Source organism: Aspergillus sclerotioniger (genome assembly GCF_003184525.1).
Source record: "Aspergillus sclerotioniger CBS 115572 chromosome Unknown BO94scaffold_35, whole genome shotgun sequence".
In the NCBI taxonomy this organism is placed as follows: domain Eukaryota; kingdom Fungi; phylum Ascomycota; class Eurotiomycetes; order Eurotiales; family Aspergillaceae; genus Aspergillus; species Aspergillus sclerotioniger.
Window position 1 is genome coordinate 57524 of NW_020291025.1, and position 14358 is coordinate 71881.

The 14358-nt window shown below is 52.3% G+C and overlaps 7 protein-coding genes across 7 annotated transcripts; 4 read left to right on the forward strand and 3 right to left on the reverse strand.

The window, feature by feature from the left end:
* Positions 1-652: 652 nt before the first annotated feature.
* Positions 653-3822, forward strand: BO94DRAFT_589835 (uncharacterized protein; the record flags this gene model as incomplete). The annotated part of the gene is made up of 2 exons (XM_025615974.1): positions 653-798; positions 3630-3822. The coding sequence occupies 2 exons, from the start codon at positions 653-655 to the stop codon at positions 3820-3822; spliced, it is 339 nt and encodes a 112-aa protein (XP_025463002.1).
* A 1029-nt stretch (positions 3823-4851) lies between these two features.
* Positions 4852-5687, reverse strand: BO94DRAFT_608352 (uncharacterized protein). The gene has a single exon (XM_025616554.1). It carries the CDS (start codon positions 5340-5342, stop codon positions 5142-5144), a length of 201 nt encoding a protein of 66 aa, XP_025463003.1. The 5' UTR covers positions 5343-5687; the 3' UTR covers positions 4852-5141.
* A 267-nt stretch (positions 5688-5954) lies between these two features.
* Positions 5955-7029, forward strand: BO94DRAFT_589836 (uncharacterized protein; the record flags this gene model as incomplete). The annotated part of the gene is made up of 4 exons (XM_025615975.1): positions 5955-6331; positions 6399-6461; positions 6534-6720; positions 6775-7029. 4 exons carry the CDS (start codon positions 5955-5957, stop codon positions 7027-7029), a joined length of 882 nt encoding a protein of 293 aa, XP_025463004.1.
* A 554-nt stretch (positions 7030-7583) lies between these two features.
* On the forward strand, positions 7584-9065 carry BO94DRAFT_476313 (questin oxidase family protein; the record flags this gene model as incomplete). Its single annotated transcript, XM_025608600.1, has 2 exons — positions 7584-8049; positions 8107-9065. The coding sequence occupies 2 exons, from the start codon at positions 7584-7586 to the stop codon at positions 9063-9065; spliced, it is 1425 nt and encodes a 474-aa protein (XP_025463005.1).
* Positions 9066-9269: 204 nt separating this feature from the next.
* BO94DRAFT_569220 (uncharacterized protein) lies at positions 9270-10291 on the reverse strand (the record flags this gene model as incomplete). The annotated part of the gene is made up of 2 exons (XM_025614729.1): positions 9270-9828; positions 9861-10291. The coding sequence occupies 2 exons, from the start codon at positions 10289-10291 to the stop codon at positions 9270-9272; spliced, it is 990 nt and encodes a 329-aa protein (XP_025463006.1).
* An 873-nt stretch (positions 10292-11164) lies between these two features.
* BO94DRAFT_476311 (cytochrome P450 CYP2 subfamily) lies at positions 11165-12238 on the forward strand (the record flags this gene model as incomplete). Its single annotated transcript, XM_025608599.1, has 1 exon — positions 11165-12238. The coding sequence occupies one exon, from the start codon at positions 11165-11167 to the stop codon at positions 12236-12238; it is 1074 nt and encodes a 357-aa protein (XP_025463007.1).
* Positions 12239-12290: 52 nt separating this feature from the next.
* On the reverse strand, positions 12291-13649 carry BO94DRAFT_539380 (uncharacterized protein). The gene has a single exon (XM_025612696.1). The coding sequence runs from the start codon at positions 13628-13630 to the stop codon at positions 12347-12349; it is 1284 nt and encodes a 427-aa protein (XP_025463008.1). The 5' UTR covers positions 13631-13649; the 3' UTR covers positions 12291-12346.
* Positions 13650-14358: the final 709 nt, after the last annotated feature.

The window sequence follows — 14358 nt, forward strand, 5'->3', positions numbered from 1 at the left end:
AAACAGCAAAAAAGTAGAAGTATACAAATGGTTTGTACAGGGGACTGTAATACCCGCAGAAGTAGAGAGAAGAAATATATATATAGCAGGAACGGGACTACCGTAGCTATCTGTGTATGTTGATCAATGAAAGGCAGAATAAACGCGAGTTTTACATTTTTGGGGGAACCGGTATATTTTGACTACCATCCCTTTCCCTGATATCCCTTGTTCTCAATCTATCTGGGCTTATTGCTGCATACTTCATTGATACCGCATGATACTGCGGCAAACGCCGGCAGAGTCTGACAAATTGGATTGCTTGCGGAATGCACCCGGACTACTATTGAGATGATTATTGTTCTCTGATGAACTTCCTCGGACCCCCGCGATAGCGGAATAGGAAGGATACCCGAGCTAAGATGTAACATGGCATGATTGGGTGCCATTGTTCGTCCCATTCCGAGGGTCCCTGGCCAGGTTGGAGCCACTTGGAAGGTAACGAGCGTCATTCCCTGGTTGTGGAGATACATATATAAGTCGTCTTGCAGTCTGAAGGAAAGGTAAAATAGCAATTCCTTCTGCTATTTCCTCACACTGTTGTCCATAACATAAATCTGTTCTTCAAGACGCTCCGCATATGTGCGCATTGTATTGCACACTGCTTTCCAAGATGTCGTGGGAAGTGACCTTTTTCAAAGTCCGGTCCGTCACGGGGGGTGCAGCGGCCCTCTATGCCAATGGGCAGATGCAAGTCCCCGTGATTGTCTCTTTCAAAGCCCTCGATACCACGAGAGACATGTTTCACATGTTCATCTAGTCGGAACTAGAATCAATTCAGCTTGTGGATTATTACAGTACTACAACTGTACTTAATGAAACGTGGTTTTATTTATTAAAGAGAATGAATTTGCCCACACCATGCCAAGCTCGCGGAACCCTGACCAGCCCGTCCTGGATGATGAGGCTTAGCACATCTACTTCTGACTTTCAATAACCAAGATTAAAAGCAAGAGTATTGCTGCACGCATTACCCAGCTGAATAAGACTATTGTCACCACCTATAGTAATTCCTATGATTCTCGTGTTATAGCTACTGCTTACCAGCCTCTCACCTACATGATAAATGATGTGACCATGGTGTAAGAGGTTATGAAAGAAGGGACTTTTAACATGATATGATACAGCCTGTATAGTATATCTAGACGGTTGGATCAGGATAACTATTATATCATGTCTAATCGCTATCTGGTTATGAAATCTGATTATTATAACTACAGTGCTATGTGGGAGGATCTCACCGCGGATGCTGATTCGGTCTATCTGTCATACAGCTGGACTTATCTTCCCGATAGTAAGAATTGCTGGATATTTTTGTTTTAGACCCTGGCTTACAGTAGTATATATGGCAACTGTATGGGTTTAGATATTGGCCTCAATAGAAAAGAGACATTTTCAAGCTATTATATTGCTATTCTGAGAGTCTATATAAATCTAAGAACCAATGTATTTTATCTTATCTCTATATACTTTTGGGGTTATGGTAAAGTATAAGGCAGTGACTGGTTAAAATAAGCATGCTTCCAGCTTTATGATCTGTATAGCAACTTTCGTGACTTCTACCTATAGGCTAATGGCAGGAATACCATCTCTATCTATAACTATCTGTTAAGAAAGGGAGAAGTAACTGAGGAGGATGGACCTATTACTAAGCTCTGATCATGCAGAATGGTCTAGTCAATATAACATACATCAGGCCTGTAATAGTGTGATTGGTATTCTGTTTCTAGTATTCTACTGATTTTGGATTACCAAGTTATGCAGGGGTCCTGTAGGGTTCAATCTCTGTTAGGAAATGGTCTCTCTACTTCTAATTTAAAGAGATAATGTGGTTGCCATGTTTCAAACCTAAGATTATTAATTAAACTACGGTACCGTGTTGTGTAACCGCTTACTTTTAAACATACTAATTACTATCTGGCTTATAAATAAGATGCTAAGATGAAATATAAAGAGGACTTTCTTGTAACAGAGAGGAAATATAATAATCACCAGCAAACCTATTTAAGATTATATTAGTTGCTGTTATTATTCAGTTAGATAGTGGGTTCTAGTAATATATCAGAATATGTTTCCTCCTCTTTATTAAGTTGCCTGTAATGACTGGGTTTATTATCTGATTCTGATACTGTGTTCAAGAACCAAGAAATAATAAGATATATAAAATCAAACTATAGGAAACTTCTCTCTAAGTATAATATAAAGTTATTTAACAAGATTCATTATTTCTCTTGATAAAGAGACCGCTCAGGGTGATAAGTGGTAATCTATAGTTACTGATTCTATGCCTTCTTGCTATAAATGGAAATAATAATAGTAAGAGCCTGTCCCGTGTTTACAGGGCTAATATATGATTAATATTATCCATCTTTAAATAATTTATCTTCTTATCTGCCTGACAGTAGCTTCGTGACTTTGGATTTAATAAACAGAGTGATCTGGGGATAGACAAGAGATAGTATTAATAAAAAGAAGAAAATAAAGAAAATAACAGCAGATATGATATTAATATTAGAAGACTAGTTATATATAAAGAAGCATGTTCGGCAGCAACTCCTGATCATCTAGTTAGGATTGTATCTATATAAGTAGCAGTCATGATCATTATCTATCTTCTTCTCTTTATTATCTTTACTTTAACCACCAGCACTATCTTCTCAACTCAGAATAAAGATGCCTGTTACATTAACCACTACTAATATTATGGTTAAGTGATGGACTTCCTGTAAAGTAGATACTGCCAAGGTCCTTTTAAAACAGGCATGTTCTGAAAATTATTAGAAGAGCAAATATATTTTCCAGAGCTCTTTTACAGGTGAAAAGCTCTTGACAGATCATATTATCCTGTCTAAGAATAGCCTGGTGTATGTTACTTGGGATGCATATCAACGCTATCATTATCTTACCCTGCGACCAGATGATGTGTGGTTAATAATTTTTATCTGATTGAACTTTTATATTAACGCCTATGCCAAGGAGCTGCGGTCATATTTTATTATACATGAAGGACGGAGGGAACTTTTTGTTGATACTGTAGGGATCCTGGAAAGCGCGGACTATGGCTGAATCTCTCTCTGCATGACCGAGCACATTGATCAAAACATCTTGGATCCCATGTTCTGGGTGTGGTTTATGCTGGCTTTTAATACCACCACAGAGACTGACTGGATCGTGGCAGTGGTCCTGATGATGGGGACTTACAATCATACTTCTCCTATATGTGCGGTAGCTGCTGTGGAATTCCCCGGGTGACCCTGCTAGGAGAGCGCGACGACTGGGAGCAGATGGTGCACAAGTTGGCCAATCCCCGAATTGGGGGAGCAGCCGGCGAGGTTCGCCTGGCTGCTCCGACCGGTCTTGGAGGGCTTCGTGACCTGCTTTGACAATCTGTTAAAGGAGTGGGTGGAAGAGTTCTAGGATACGTGTGTTTATCAAGACTTCCGCATGAGCAGCGTGGACTATCTTGCTGGATGGATCACTGTCTTCTGCTTCTGGGATTACTGGGGGTGGCAGGTCGCTAGTTGCTGCCCGGGGCCCTATAAGAAGAGGGACGTTGAGTTCCCTTAAATCAATATTGCCGATATTCCCAGTGCCTATGCCTCGGTTCTCTTGACATGGCGGGAGCAAGATGGCACCGAGTATGCCACCGAGCTGGTTGCCGGGGTGGTGGGCATCCAAGCCAGCCTGAGTCTGCAGACCCGCGAAGCTGCTGCTGCTGCTGCTGATGCCCGGCCGGACATGATTCAGCCTGCTCCCGGCTGGTGGGTGTATGAGAAGAAGTGATCAGCTTTTAGCTGAGTGGTTAGTGCATAATGTGAGGGAAATTCTCTGCTATTTGTCAAACTATTTCCAGGTTTAATAGTGGTTCCCCGGCTTCTTTAAGGTAAAGTATCCATTGATAGGAATTTCGTATTTTAGATGGTCCCAAGATCAAAATATGAACACGCATGGCGTGACTGTTTATATAATAAAATTTTCCTGTCTTTTATCTATAATAGTTTCTTTAATCTAAAGTAATACTAGAGAGAGTCCTAGTTGATATATACTATCCCAGGCATGTTTATGTAGTTTAAGATTATTAAATTATAGTCTACTTTATGAATTGACTTGGGATATATTATTTCTCAAAGTAAAGCTAGTAAGTTCTAATAAAATGAATAATATTCTATTAACATAGAGGGGTAACCAGCACCATGACTTACATATTTTTTAAGACTATACTACATTTATTAAAATAAATAAAATTATAGAAGTAGATATTAACATCTTTCCAGGTTCTAATTTTAATTACTTTATAAGTTAGCCTTTGATGATTAGCACTAATTATAACATCATCTGCTTAATTATAGATCTATCATCCAGTATATCCGTGGCATTGGAGATCTTATCTAAACCGACATAATATATAGTATTTATAAAATTAATAATAGCTTGGGACTTGGAATAGATTAAACATAGATATTTAATATCTAGCTTGCTACTTACCAGGGAAATATATATTAAATTGATTAAAAGATTGCTGTATAATTAGTTGAAAGAATCTTTTAAATGTTAAACACCCCATGATCACAGGGCGGCAGCTAACTGTTTTAGGTCCTCTCAGTATGTGCGTGATAGTCTAGAGTCTATCTTACTAATTTAAGCAATTTATATAACGCAAACTATATAGGGCAATAATATAAGGCATAGAATGAACAGCTTCTCCAAGGGGTCAGTATTAGTTTAATCACTTTCATCATCCATGAACATGTCGCTGCTATCCTAAGTACCAGATAACGGTTCTACTGTCTGGAGAACTACTGCCCCCTGTTAAGCTTGCCACCAGATTAGCGCCAAGATATGGCACAGTGCGGCTTCTCTTCCTCTAGGTGACTGAAGGCTGAACCATTTCGTGCTATGTATATAGGCAAACATGTTGCCGTCTCCACGGTCAAGCACAGACTTCTGGGCTGTTTCGCTATCTGTATCAAGATAGTCCTTATATTTAGTGCTGAATTTAAAGTGGAGAAACTATATAAAGATACTGGCCCCGACAATGAGGAAAACACTGCCAGGATGGATTAGCGGGAGTGAACCTGATGTAAGGGACCTTAATAAGATTGTTATTCTTGCTTTAGTGATTCTCTGTTTGTTTTCCATGCAACTAATGCTTTACTGAGGTATTGGGCCAGTGTCTTGTTTGATACTCTGGGCATCGGCCTCCCGGTGCGTTTGTCGGTATACATGAATCTAAATGCTCTCTTGGCTTTAAGCAAGGCCAAGTACGGATGTTGCGTAGTCCAGCCTAGGTTCTCCCGAACCATCCCACAAATCCCACCATCGTCCTCTGCTGTGATGTTGTTGTTCTGGCCAGCTATACGGACTGTTGAGGCCTGACGCTCGTTGCGCAATCGCACTTTGCAGAATCCGCTCGAGTCCTGCACCAGACAGAGATTGAGGGCAAACTAGAGGAAACAGAGTAGTAGGTGTACTGCCACCTTCTCAGGCTTGCTCCGTTGATTATCATACTCATCCTTGTTAATATCATCCCAGTCGGGTTCGAAGTCCGATGCAGACGGTTAGGTGGGAAATGAAGCTCCCGCAATGGCCCTGGTGGAATCGGATTTATCCCAAACCGTGGTACTACTAGAGATATCTAATGAGGAGAGAGAAATCCACCCCCTTTATTGGCGCGGGGTGTGGCTGAACTTCTGAACGGGGACGATGAATGAACGGGTCACGTGGTGTGGCGGGTGGTGACGTGGCGCAGTGCCTGTCAGTCGCCAACCAAACAGAAGCGTTCCTCGTCCGCGTCCACCTTCGTCAATGATCCTTCCTCTAGTTCCTCCCATCTGTCCATCCCGTCCCTTTGCCCAGCTTGTCCATCTTGTACTCCACCACGCCCGGGCATTGAGGAGGCCGGCCCTCTTGATGAAATGGTCAGTGTGTCCGTCCCAAAGCGCAAAGCCTCGCATGACCCTCCGAGCCCTGATCGGGACGCCCCGGCGCTCCCCACCATCACGTCCATCCATGGCCTTCTGAGGGACAACCACCGAGAACGGCTCTATGTCCCTCCCATCTGCTGGACCGCGAGGCAGCCGCGACTGTTGGGATATTACTTCGCCCGCGACAAAGTTCTTGTTGAGAAAGGGGACCCCCCCTCCAAGTTGGTGGTCCAGAACCTGCGGGACCAACGGCCACTATATAAGAACCCCATCCATGCGATCGCTCAACTGCTCCGCCCCGGAACCTTGGCCGCCAAGCAACTGGATGTGGCCAATCTCCTCCGCCCTTACAGTCTGTTTCGTCTGGCGTACCACTCACTCATTGCCCCTCCTCGGTGGGTTCACTCGCAACGCTGAAGGCTGACCCGATGACAGCCCCGATAGCCTGCCGTTCTATTTTGGCCAGCGGATAGCGGCCCCGATCCCCATTGACGCCCTGTTCGCCCATCACGGCACCCGGCCTAGCCTGGCCTACATCACATCCAGTACAATCTAAACCCTTCGCCAGAGGAACGTCTGCCGTCCCCGGGGTGGAAGGGCCAACAAGCCCGTCCAGAATATCCACCAGAAAAGGCTGCGATCGCTGGAGCCCCGGAATCCCGCCGAGGATCCCTATATCATCTCCATTTTGATTGCCCTGGCCCAGGCACAGCGGCAGCAAACCGACACACCCAAGAGTACATCCCGATCCTTCCAGGTAAGTCCCGAGAGAATCTCCAGAAATGGAGTCATATTGATTGATGTGCCCAAGGTCACCGTCCTCGCTACCGTCGGCATTCTAGCGGACGGTGTCTACGTCTACACCGCTACTACCCCTACCGAGTTCCTCGATCGGTTGGATGCGCCCTCGCAGCCCTTGTCGAGTTGTCCGGTTCCGGTGAAATACTTCCGGATCTCGTTAACTCCAGGGAGGAAGGCTTTGAGGAAGTTGCATCACCTGATCTGTTCAGGTACATGCACTTGGTGTGCCACAGAAGAGCCTGTCGGGTCTGGACTCGCAGGCTGAGAGGTTTCCGGGACATCGTCTCATCCTTGACATTTCGTCTTCAGCAAGGTGGTGATGGTGGGTTCCCACCGACGTGCTGATAAGTGCCAGGCGCACTCATGCACTGAGATAAAGTCACGGGCATCAGACAGATAACAATTCTCGGATTTCATTGGCTTGACGGTGTGAGATTATGGCCGTTGCCTGAATGGTCCAATCATCATCATCATCATCATCATCATCGGGGGCCTCGTCCAGCGGTCATCAATTAATACACTCAGCTCGATAGTATATTTAGTCAGCTTTTGATGATGGCCTACCTACCATCACCAAATCTCAAACGTCCCATATAATGGAATCCAGATTTCCTTCCCCGTGCATTTGGATATAGTATACATCCCATACAAATGATCAACCCAGCCGGGCTTCCTTCGGGACTTGTCGGGGATCGCACAGGAAAACGGGCATCTTCGGACCCCGACGGGCGAGTTTAAGAGGAGTCCCCGTCACCACCATGCCATTCTCTGAACATAACCAACCAGAATCCTGCTGCGACTGATACCCCCATGTCCAGAATGAATGCGACCGCGACCACCATCGACCTATCGGTAGAGGCCACCCCCGGGTACGTGCATGCCGACCACCTCACGCCCGACAGCGCCGCCCTGACCTCGGACCTGCTCAACATCAACCATGCTGCATACCATACCCGATGGGAGGCTACCTTTCACAACCATATCGTCCACCACCAGCTGGCTCTGTGGGCCTTGGGGGCCACTCCAGGCGAGATCCAAGCCATGTGGGATTTCAACACCCCCTACCAATCTTCCATCCAGCGCAACGGGGCCACACTCTTGCCGGACTTCGATCTGACCGACCCGGTCGTCTTCACCGCGTCGCTTGGAAAGGATGAGTGCTATGACCACTTCCTCAAGTTCTTCGAGGCCGAAGTGGCCGCCAAGGGGATGCAAACCGTGGTCCGAGAATACGTCCTGCAAGGGGATGCGCGCGCCGATGACATCCTAGGCCGCATGTTTTCCGGTGAGAGGATCTCCTGCTGTGGAGTCTAGATGGGGCTAACCAACCACCCCCCCCCAGATCTCGTGCATCCGATGATCCACCTGGGGTGTGGGATCGAGTTTCACCAGCCAGCCATCGTGGCCGAGGCCCTGGCGGGGGCCTGCGTGCATGACAACTGGCCCATCAAGTTCCTCATCCCTACCGAGCAGTACGTGCGGACCGAACCCAACCTCCCGCGTCGGTCTCTGCTCGAAATCCTCGACGCGCTTCGCCAAGACCCCGAGATCGCGTCCGGGGTCAAAGCCTCGGATCCGTTCAACAAAATCCCGGACGGTTTCCTCCAGCGCATCACGGCCGACCAGCTGGCGCCGGTGCTGGGTCAGTTCCAAGTAGCTCCAACGGACGAGGGCCTGCAGCGCGGCATGGCGGATCTGATGTACACGGCAGCCTTTATGGTAGGAGCGGCGCAGCGTCCAGGCAAGCGTGAGTCCATTGACTTTGTGCTCTTGCACTGCTGCACCCTCGCCGTCTTCTTCCCGGCCATCTTGGCACAGGACTGGCTGTCCAACGAACACAAGGCACGGTTACTGACGGCCACGGCACGGGTCAACGCTGTCATGTATGCCGGCTGCGGCAGTCCCGCGCTGGATGCCAGCCGCGTGCTCACCTACCAGCCGCGCCAGCCGTCGACGGGGTGGCGCGAACTTTTCCAGCGCGCAGTGATCTACCGCGATGAAGGTCATGCTGCCAAGCTAGTACGTGCCCTCTACAGTCTGGAAGCGCTTCCAGAACCAGCCCCAGGATTCCCCCTAAATAAGGGCGACTTTCTCACAATTGCGCACATGGTCATGGATTCTATAGAAATGGCGTTTGAGGCAGATGGGCCCCAGGTGCCTCAGTCGGTGTCGGAGGGGATCCGGGACCGTCTGGGTCCTGGTGCAGGAATGGTGGTGGATAACATGCGGCGCTGGGTGTTTTATGGCGGGTTGGAGGGGGCCTGGGACCGTCGGCCGGATTTGCGTACGGTCTCTCGTTGAGCGGGAATTCACTCTGGAGATGTTGTATCTAACTAATATACCCCGGAAAAGAAGAAGAAGGACATTTTCTTTGGAAATTCCGTGGACAATTCGATGGGTGTTACTCTAGGTACGGCTAACCAAAGGGGCAAGAACCACCTCCAGTGAAGACGACAGCAGATCATTGCTATTGGTCTACCCTGAATTCATTTGCAAGATGTCCAGCTAATTCTGCGACGATCCCGATCTTCGCGTCCCCAAGACGAGATAGACCGGCCACTGAACCCGCAGCTGGCCACTCGGACACTCCTCCTCCAACGAGCGGTCCCACTCCGCCAACTCCTCCCGGCAGTTCTCGAGGGTGAGCTTCGCCTCCGGGGGTCGGAAGGTGTTCAAGAAGGTCAGAAGCCACTTGTGATCCACGGTGAATACCCAGCCATCGGCCTCGGGATCCACCCCGGTATGCAGCTGCACCATCTGCTCTCCTGCCCGGACGCGACTGCCGCCATCGGATGGGAGCTCATCCGGCCCATACCGCTGAAACAGCACCTTGTAGGGCAACTGCCCATCCGAGGTAGGGTTGATATACACTCGGACCGGATCCTCAAAGTACTCGTCCAAAACCGGCAGTGAGTCCAGGACGCCCTCGCCCGCTAACCGCCGGGACACAATCTGGGCCAGACCCGCGCGATGGGGGAGGCGCTGCAGAATCACCCGGTCAAAGGTGCGGGCAAAGACCTCGTGGAAGTGTGAGGACTGGTCGGGAAAAGTGGGCATCCAGTAACTGAACACGGCCATGGTACCCCCGGGCGCAACATCTTCCCCATGGACGTGACCAGTCCATCTGGGTCCATGAAGTGGGCCGCGGTGGCACAAATTGCCAGGTCGGCCTGACCTTCGCCGGTCTTCTGGTAGGCCTCTTCTCCTGTGGCTTGAGAATACTCGAACGTGCGACTCAGGCCATGCTGTTGGGCCCAGTCCGGGAGAAAGGCGCGGGCTTGGGCCTCATTGGATGGGCTGGGATCGGAATTGTGGATGATTTGGAATTCCGCGAGAAAGTTGGTGGCGGCGATGCCCGAGCCAGCTCCCACGTCGACCAGACGCTCCCACTGGGCCTGGGGATGCTGGCGACGGTAGGCATAGATGAGCTCGGTGAGGGATTGGGGGTAGGGGGGGCGACCCTGAGAGTAATGCGCCCAGTCGGTGGTGGCGTAGGTCGTCTTGGTCGTGGGATCGACGGAGGCCATTCTGCTAATTGGGGTTGGGGGGGGGGGGGGGGGGGGGATGATTAGGGCTTTTTTTACGTGCCCGGTTGGGGCTGACTTTATACGACCAGAGCCAGCCGGAGATGGAGATGGAGATGGAGATGCAATTCCGCGCCATTCGGGACCCGAACCGGGCTCGGGATTCAAAACGGTGCCCGGATGCGATCGGTCCAACCTCTCCAATCTGGCCGTGACAGGAACGTTTCCTTTGCTTCATCACATCCTGCATGCCATCTTCACGGCGCAGCCAACCCACCACTAGTCCACCCCCTACCGCCAGCGACCATGATCATAATAGAGGCCATCCCGGCCCAGTGGTATCAAGTCGATCACATCCTCCTTCTGCTCGTTTGCGGGACCTTCAGCACACTACTGCTGGCTTATATCTGGCGCGACCGCCGACTAAGTAGCATCCCTGGCCCTCGACTTCTCCCGCTGATTGGGCTGGGCTACAAGCTGCCTCCGTCTGCGCCCACCCTGTTCCGGCAATGGGCCCTGCAGTATGGAGAGATCTTTCGCGTACGGGTGGGCTGGTACCACTGGGTGGTGATTAACAGCCCCGAGGCGATCCGGGAGATCCTGGAGAAACAGGCTCTCGTCACCTCGTCCAAGGCCCCGTCGCCCCTGGGCCACGACATCGTGACGGGGGGGCATCGAATGCCCACCATGCCGTATGGGCCACGCTGGCGAGCCCTGCGGTCGGCGGTGCGCCAGTTGACCACCGTGCCCATGACCACCACCATGGTGCCCTGCCAGGAGTTCGAAGCGAAACAGCTGCTCTTCGACCTGGCCACGGACCCCGCGAGCCCGCGCAGCTTCTACCAGCACATGCGCCGCTACGCCTTTAGCATCATCATGACCAACACCTTCGGTACTCGTATCCACGACTTGACCCACCCGGATGTCCAGAACGCCCTCCGAACCCAGGCCATTCTGCGGCGGACATCCCGGCCGGGGGCCTACCTGGTGGATGAAATCCCCCCACTGGCGCGCCTCCCACGCTGGCTGCAACCCGGCCGTCGGGACGCCCAGCGTGCCGGTCGGGAGGTGCTCGAGATGAAGATGGCTCTCTGGCACCGGCTCGAGCAGCAAGTCACCACCGGTCAGGCGCCCCACTGCTACGCGCGCGAGATCTTCGAGAGCAAAGACTACTGGAATGCCCACGGCCTGACCGACGAGCACTTGGCCTGGCTGACCAGTGGGCTCGTGGAAGCCGGCTTTGAAACCACCGCTGCCACGCTGAATGGCCTCGTTCTCCATCTGGCCAACAACCCGCGCGTGCAAGAAGCGGCCGACCGCGAGCTCATGCGCGTCGTCGGTCCCAGCCGCCTGCCCACCTTTGCGGATCTGAAACAGCTGCCGTATATCCGCGCGTGCGTGAAGGAGATGCTCCGCATGAACCCCATCCTAGCCCCGGGGATCCGACACTTCGCCGAGGCGGATATCGCGTACAAAGGCCATGTCATCCCCAAGGGCACCGTGCTTTTGGCCAACACCGCTTTTCTCCACTTCGACTCGCAGCGATTTGACAATCCGGAGGCCTTTCACCCCGAGCGCTACCTGGACCACCCGCTCTACAGCGCCGAGTATGCGGCCATGGGAGACCCCCTCCAGCGCGATCATTTTGCCTTCAGCAGCGGTCGACGCACCTGTCCAGGAGCTCGGCTAGCCGAGAACTCGCTGGGGATTGCCTTGGCTGGCATGCTGTGGGCATTTGAGATTCGACCGCCGAACGGTCAGGCACATATGGAGGTGGGCCCCGGGGCGTATCTGGATGCCGGGTTTCAACTTCCGAAGCCGTTTGAAGTGCAATGGGTCGTCAAGGGAGAGGAGCGGGCGCGTATAATTCGGGAGCAGTGGACGATTGGTCAACAGGAGGGGTATGAATTGAGGGGAGTGCCGGTGGGCGTGGATGGGGTTATCTTATAGACTGGACCCCGGCTTTATATATTTGGGAAGGAACGCAGCGGCTGGGCGCGCCTCGACTGTGATAAGATGCTAGAAATTTCACCAATTCTACGAAACGCTGTAGAGAGGCTACTCGGGTGTATTCAGTTCCTTTAACTGGGCTCGCAACGCATTGGCAATGCGGGCATGTTCCTCCCGCAGCCACGATGCCAGACTCTGGTGCAAGCCCTCCACCCCCCCTCGTTTCCACCCATCGCCCAGACGGGGCCCTGCATCCTGACACGTAGAGAAGGCGTCGATCAGCCGACGCACCCGTCCCATCTCGCCCAGTACCAGCTGAGTCCGCAGGGCCGACTGCACCCGCAGGTCATCGATGTTGAAGCTCCCAATGGCCATCCTCACCGGCACCATCCCTCCCGCCACAAGGGTCGGGGTCGACGGTCCTGGGGCCTCTCGTTCTCCGGGGCCACTGCCGGTCGTGCTCGACCACCCCGAGGCGCCATGGCCGACCCCCGTGCTGGAGGCCGGGGAGATGGCTCCGTCGAGGGGGATGCATGGGAGACCCGGCGACCCGCTCGTCACGCAGCCAGCCGCCTCCTGGTACCAAATGAGAATCCAGGAGAGGATTGATGCATAGAGAAGCGCCAGGGCAGGGAATCGCGTGCAGGAGCAGGCGAGCAGGGGGGTGAGGCGCTCGCTAGCGCCGCGGTTGACGCGCAGCAGGTGGTCCAGCGCGACACCCGGATCTGAATTGCCCGCCGGTCGGCCCAAGGCTCGACTCAGGGGGAGCGACGATAAACTGCCGAGGATACTGTACGCTTCTCGGGGGCAGTCGTGATCCTTCAGGCCCCCCAGTGCCCGGGCCCGCGCACTCGGCTCCGTCGGCGTCGACCCTATCCGGTCCATTGGGGGCGAGTCCGGAGCGGATATGGACGGAAAGTCCATCTGACTGGCTAGCATGGAGTGTTTGGAATTATCCGCTATGAGCTCGTCGCCGAATTCAAGTGACAGGAATGGCAGGGGAGGCGCCCCGAGATGGCCCAAGGCATCCAAGTCGGCCAGAAGTCCTCCGGGGGGGTGGCCTGATATCGTGCCATCCCACGCCGGCACCTCATGCACACTCGGAAATAGCTCGGCATCAATGAGGCTCTGATCGTGGCTGTCGTGGTGGCCTAATTTGTCTAAGCCTCCATCCATAGCGGTTCGAGATTGCGAGATACTCTGGCGATGGAGTCGGTCACGGGGGGGCTTCCCCATCTTGCGTGATAGGCCGTAGTGGCAGGTGAGGCCGTTGGACAGGCACCGACTGCACTCTGGATGGCCTCGGTCGCACTTAAGTTTGGCGGCACCACAGGCATCGCAGCTGGCGCGAAGCTTGGGTTGCTTGGCCTTGCGGGGAGCAGCGTCGGACATGATGGCTACCAGCTAGACCATGAACCAGGACAAGGGGATGGAGGTAACAGACCACTCGTTTGCCCGTAGTCTCCCAGCTTAAATGAAGACCCTCCACAGTATCTGGTTTGTCTCCCAAATGAGGATAGGATCGACAGCGCCGGTCTGATTGGCACGCCGATCGATTGGGGCGCATCTTAGGGCCGGACACGGCGGAGTCAGCGTGTGATGGAGGGTGCTTCTGCACAAATCGCAAACCTGCATGGCGCATCACTGGATTCCTTCAGACAGGGATTGGCTTCCTTTCTCGTGCAGAAGCAATGCCACTATTCCCAACGCCGTCGAGATTGGTCGTGCCGGCAGAGGCCACCCCCGGCAGATGCCCCTTGGGGACCGGGAGGGGGTTGTACCACTATGGATCGACAGCTCCTGATATTACATCTGCGCGTCGTATCATGCTCATCTCCATTGTGAATCCGTGAAGAGCTGACCACCATCTCCCTGGCTGTCTCGTCAGGATGGTAGGCTGCATCCAGCCACCCCCAGGTGACGAATGAGGGCTACTCCCGCTGGCCTGAGGGACTTGCCCTCTCCCCAACCATTCGCTTCGACTACTGCCTCATCCTGTGTCGTGGGATAAGTTGGAAAAGTACCCCCGAGAATCCTCCTCGGTCTCACCTGATAAGCCCGATGCGGGGTTGTCGGTGAAACCCGGCCCTGTTGGCCGTTAGGGACTACCAAGAGGAAGA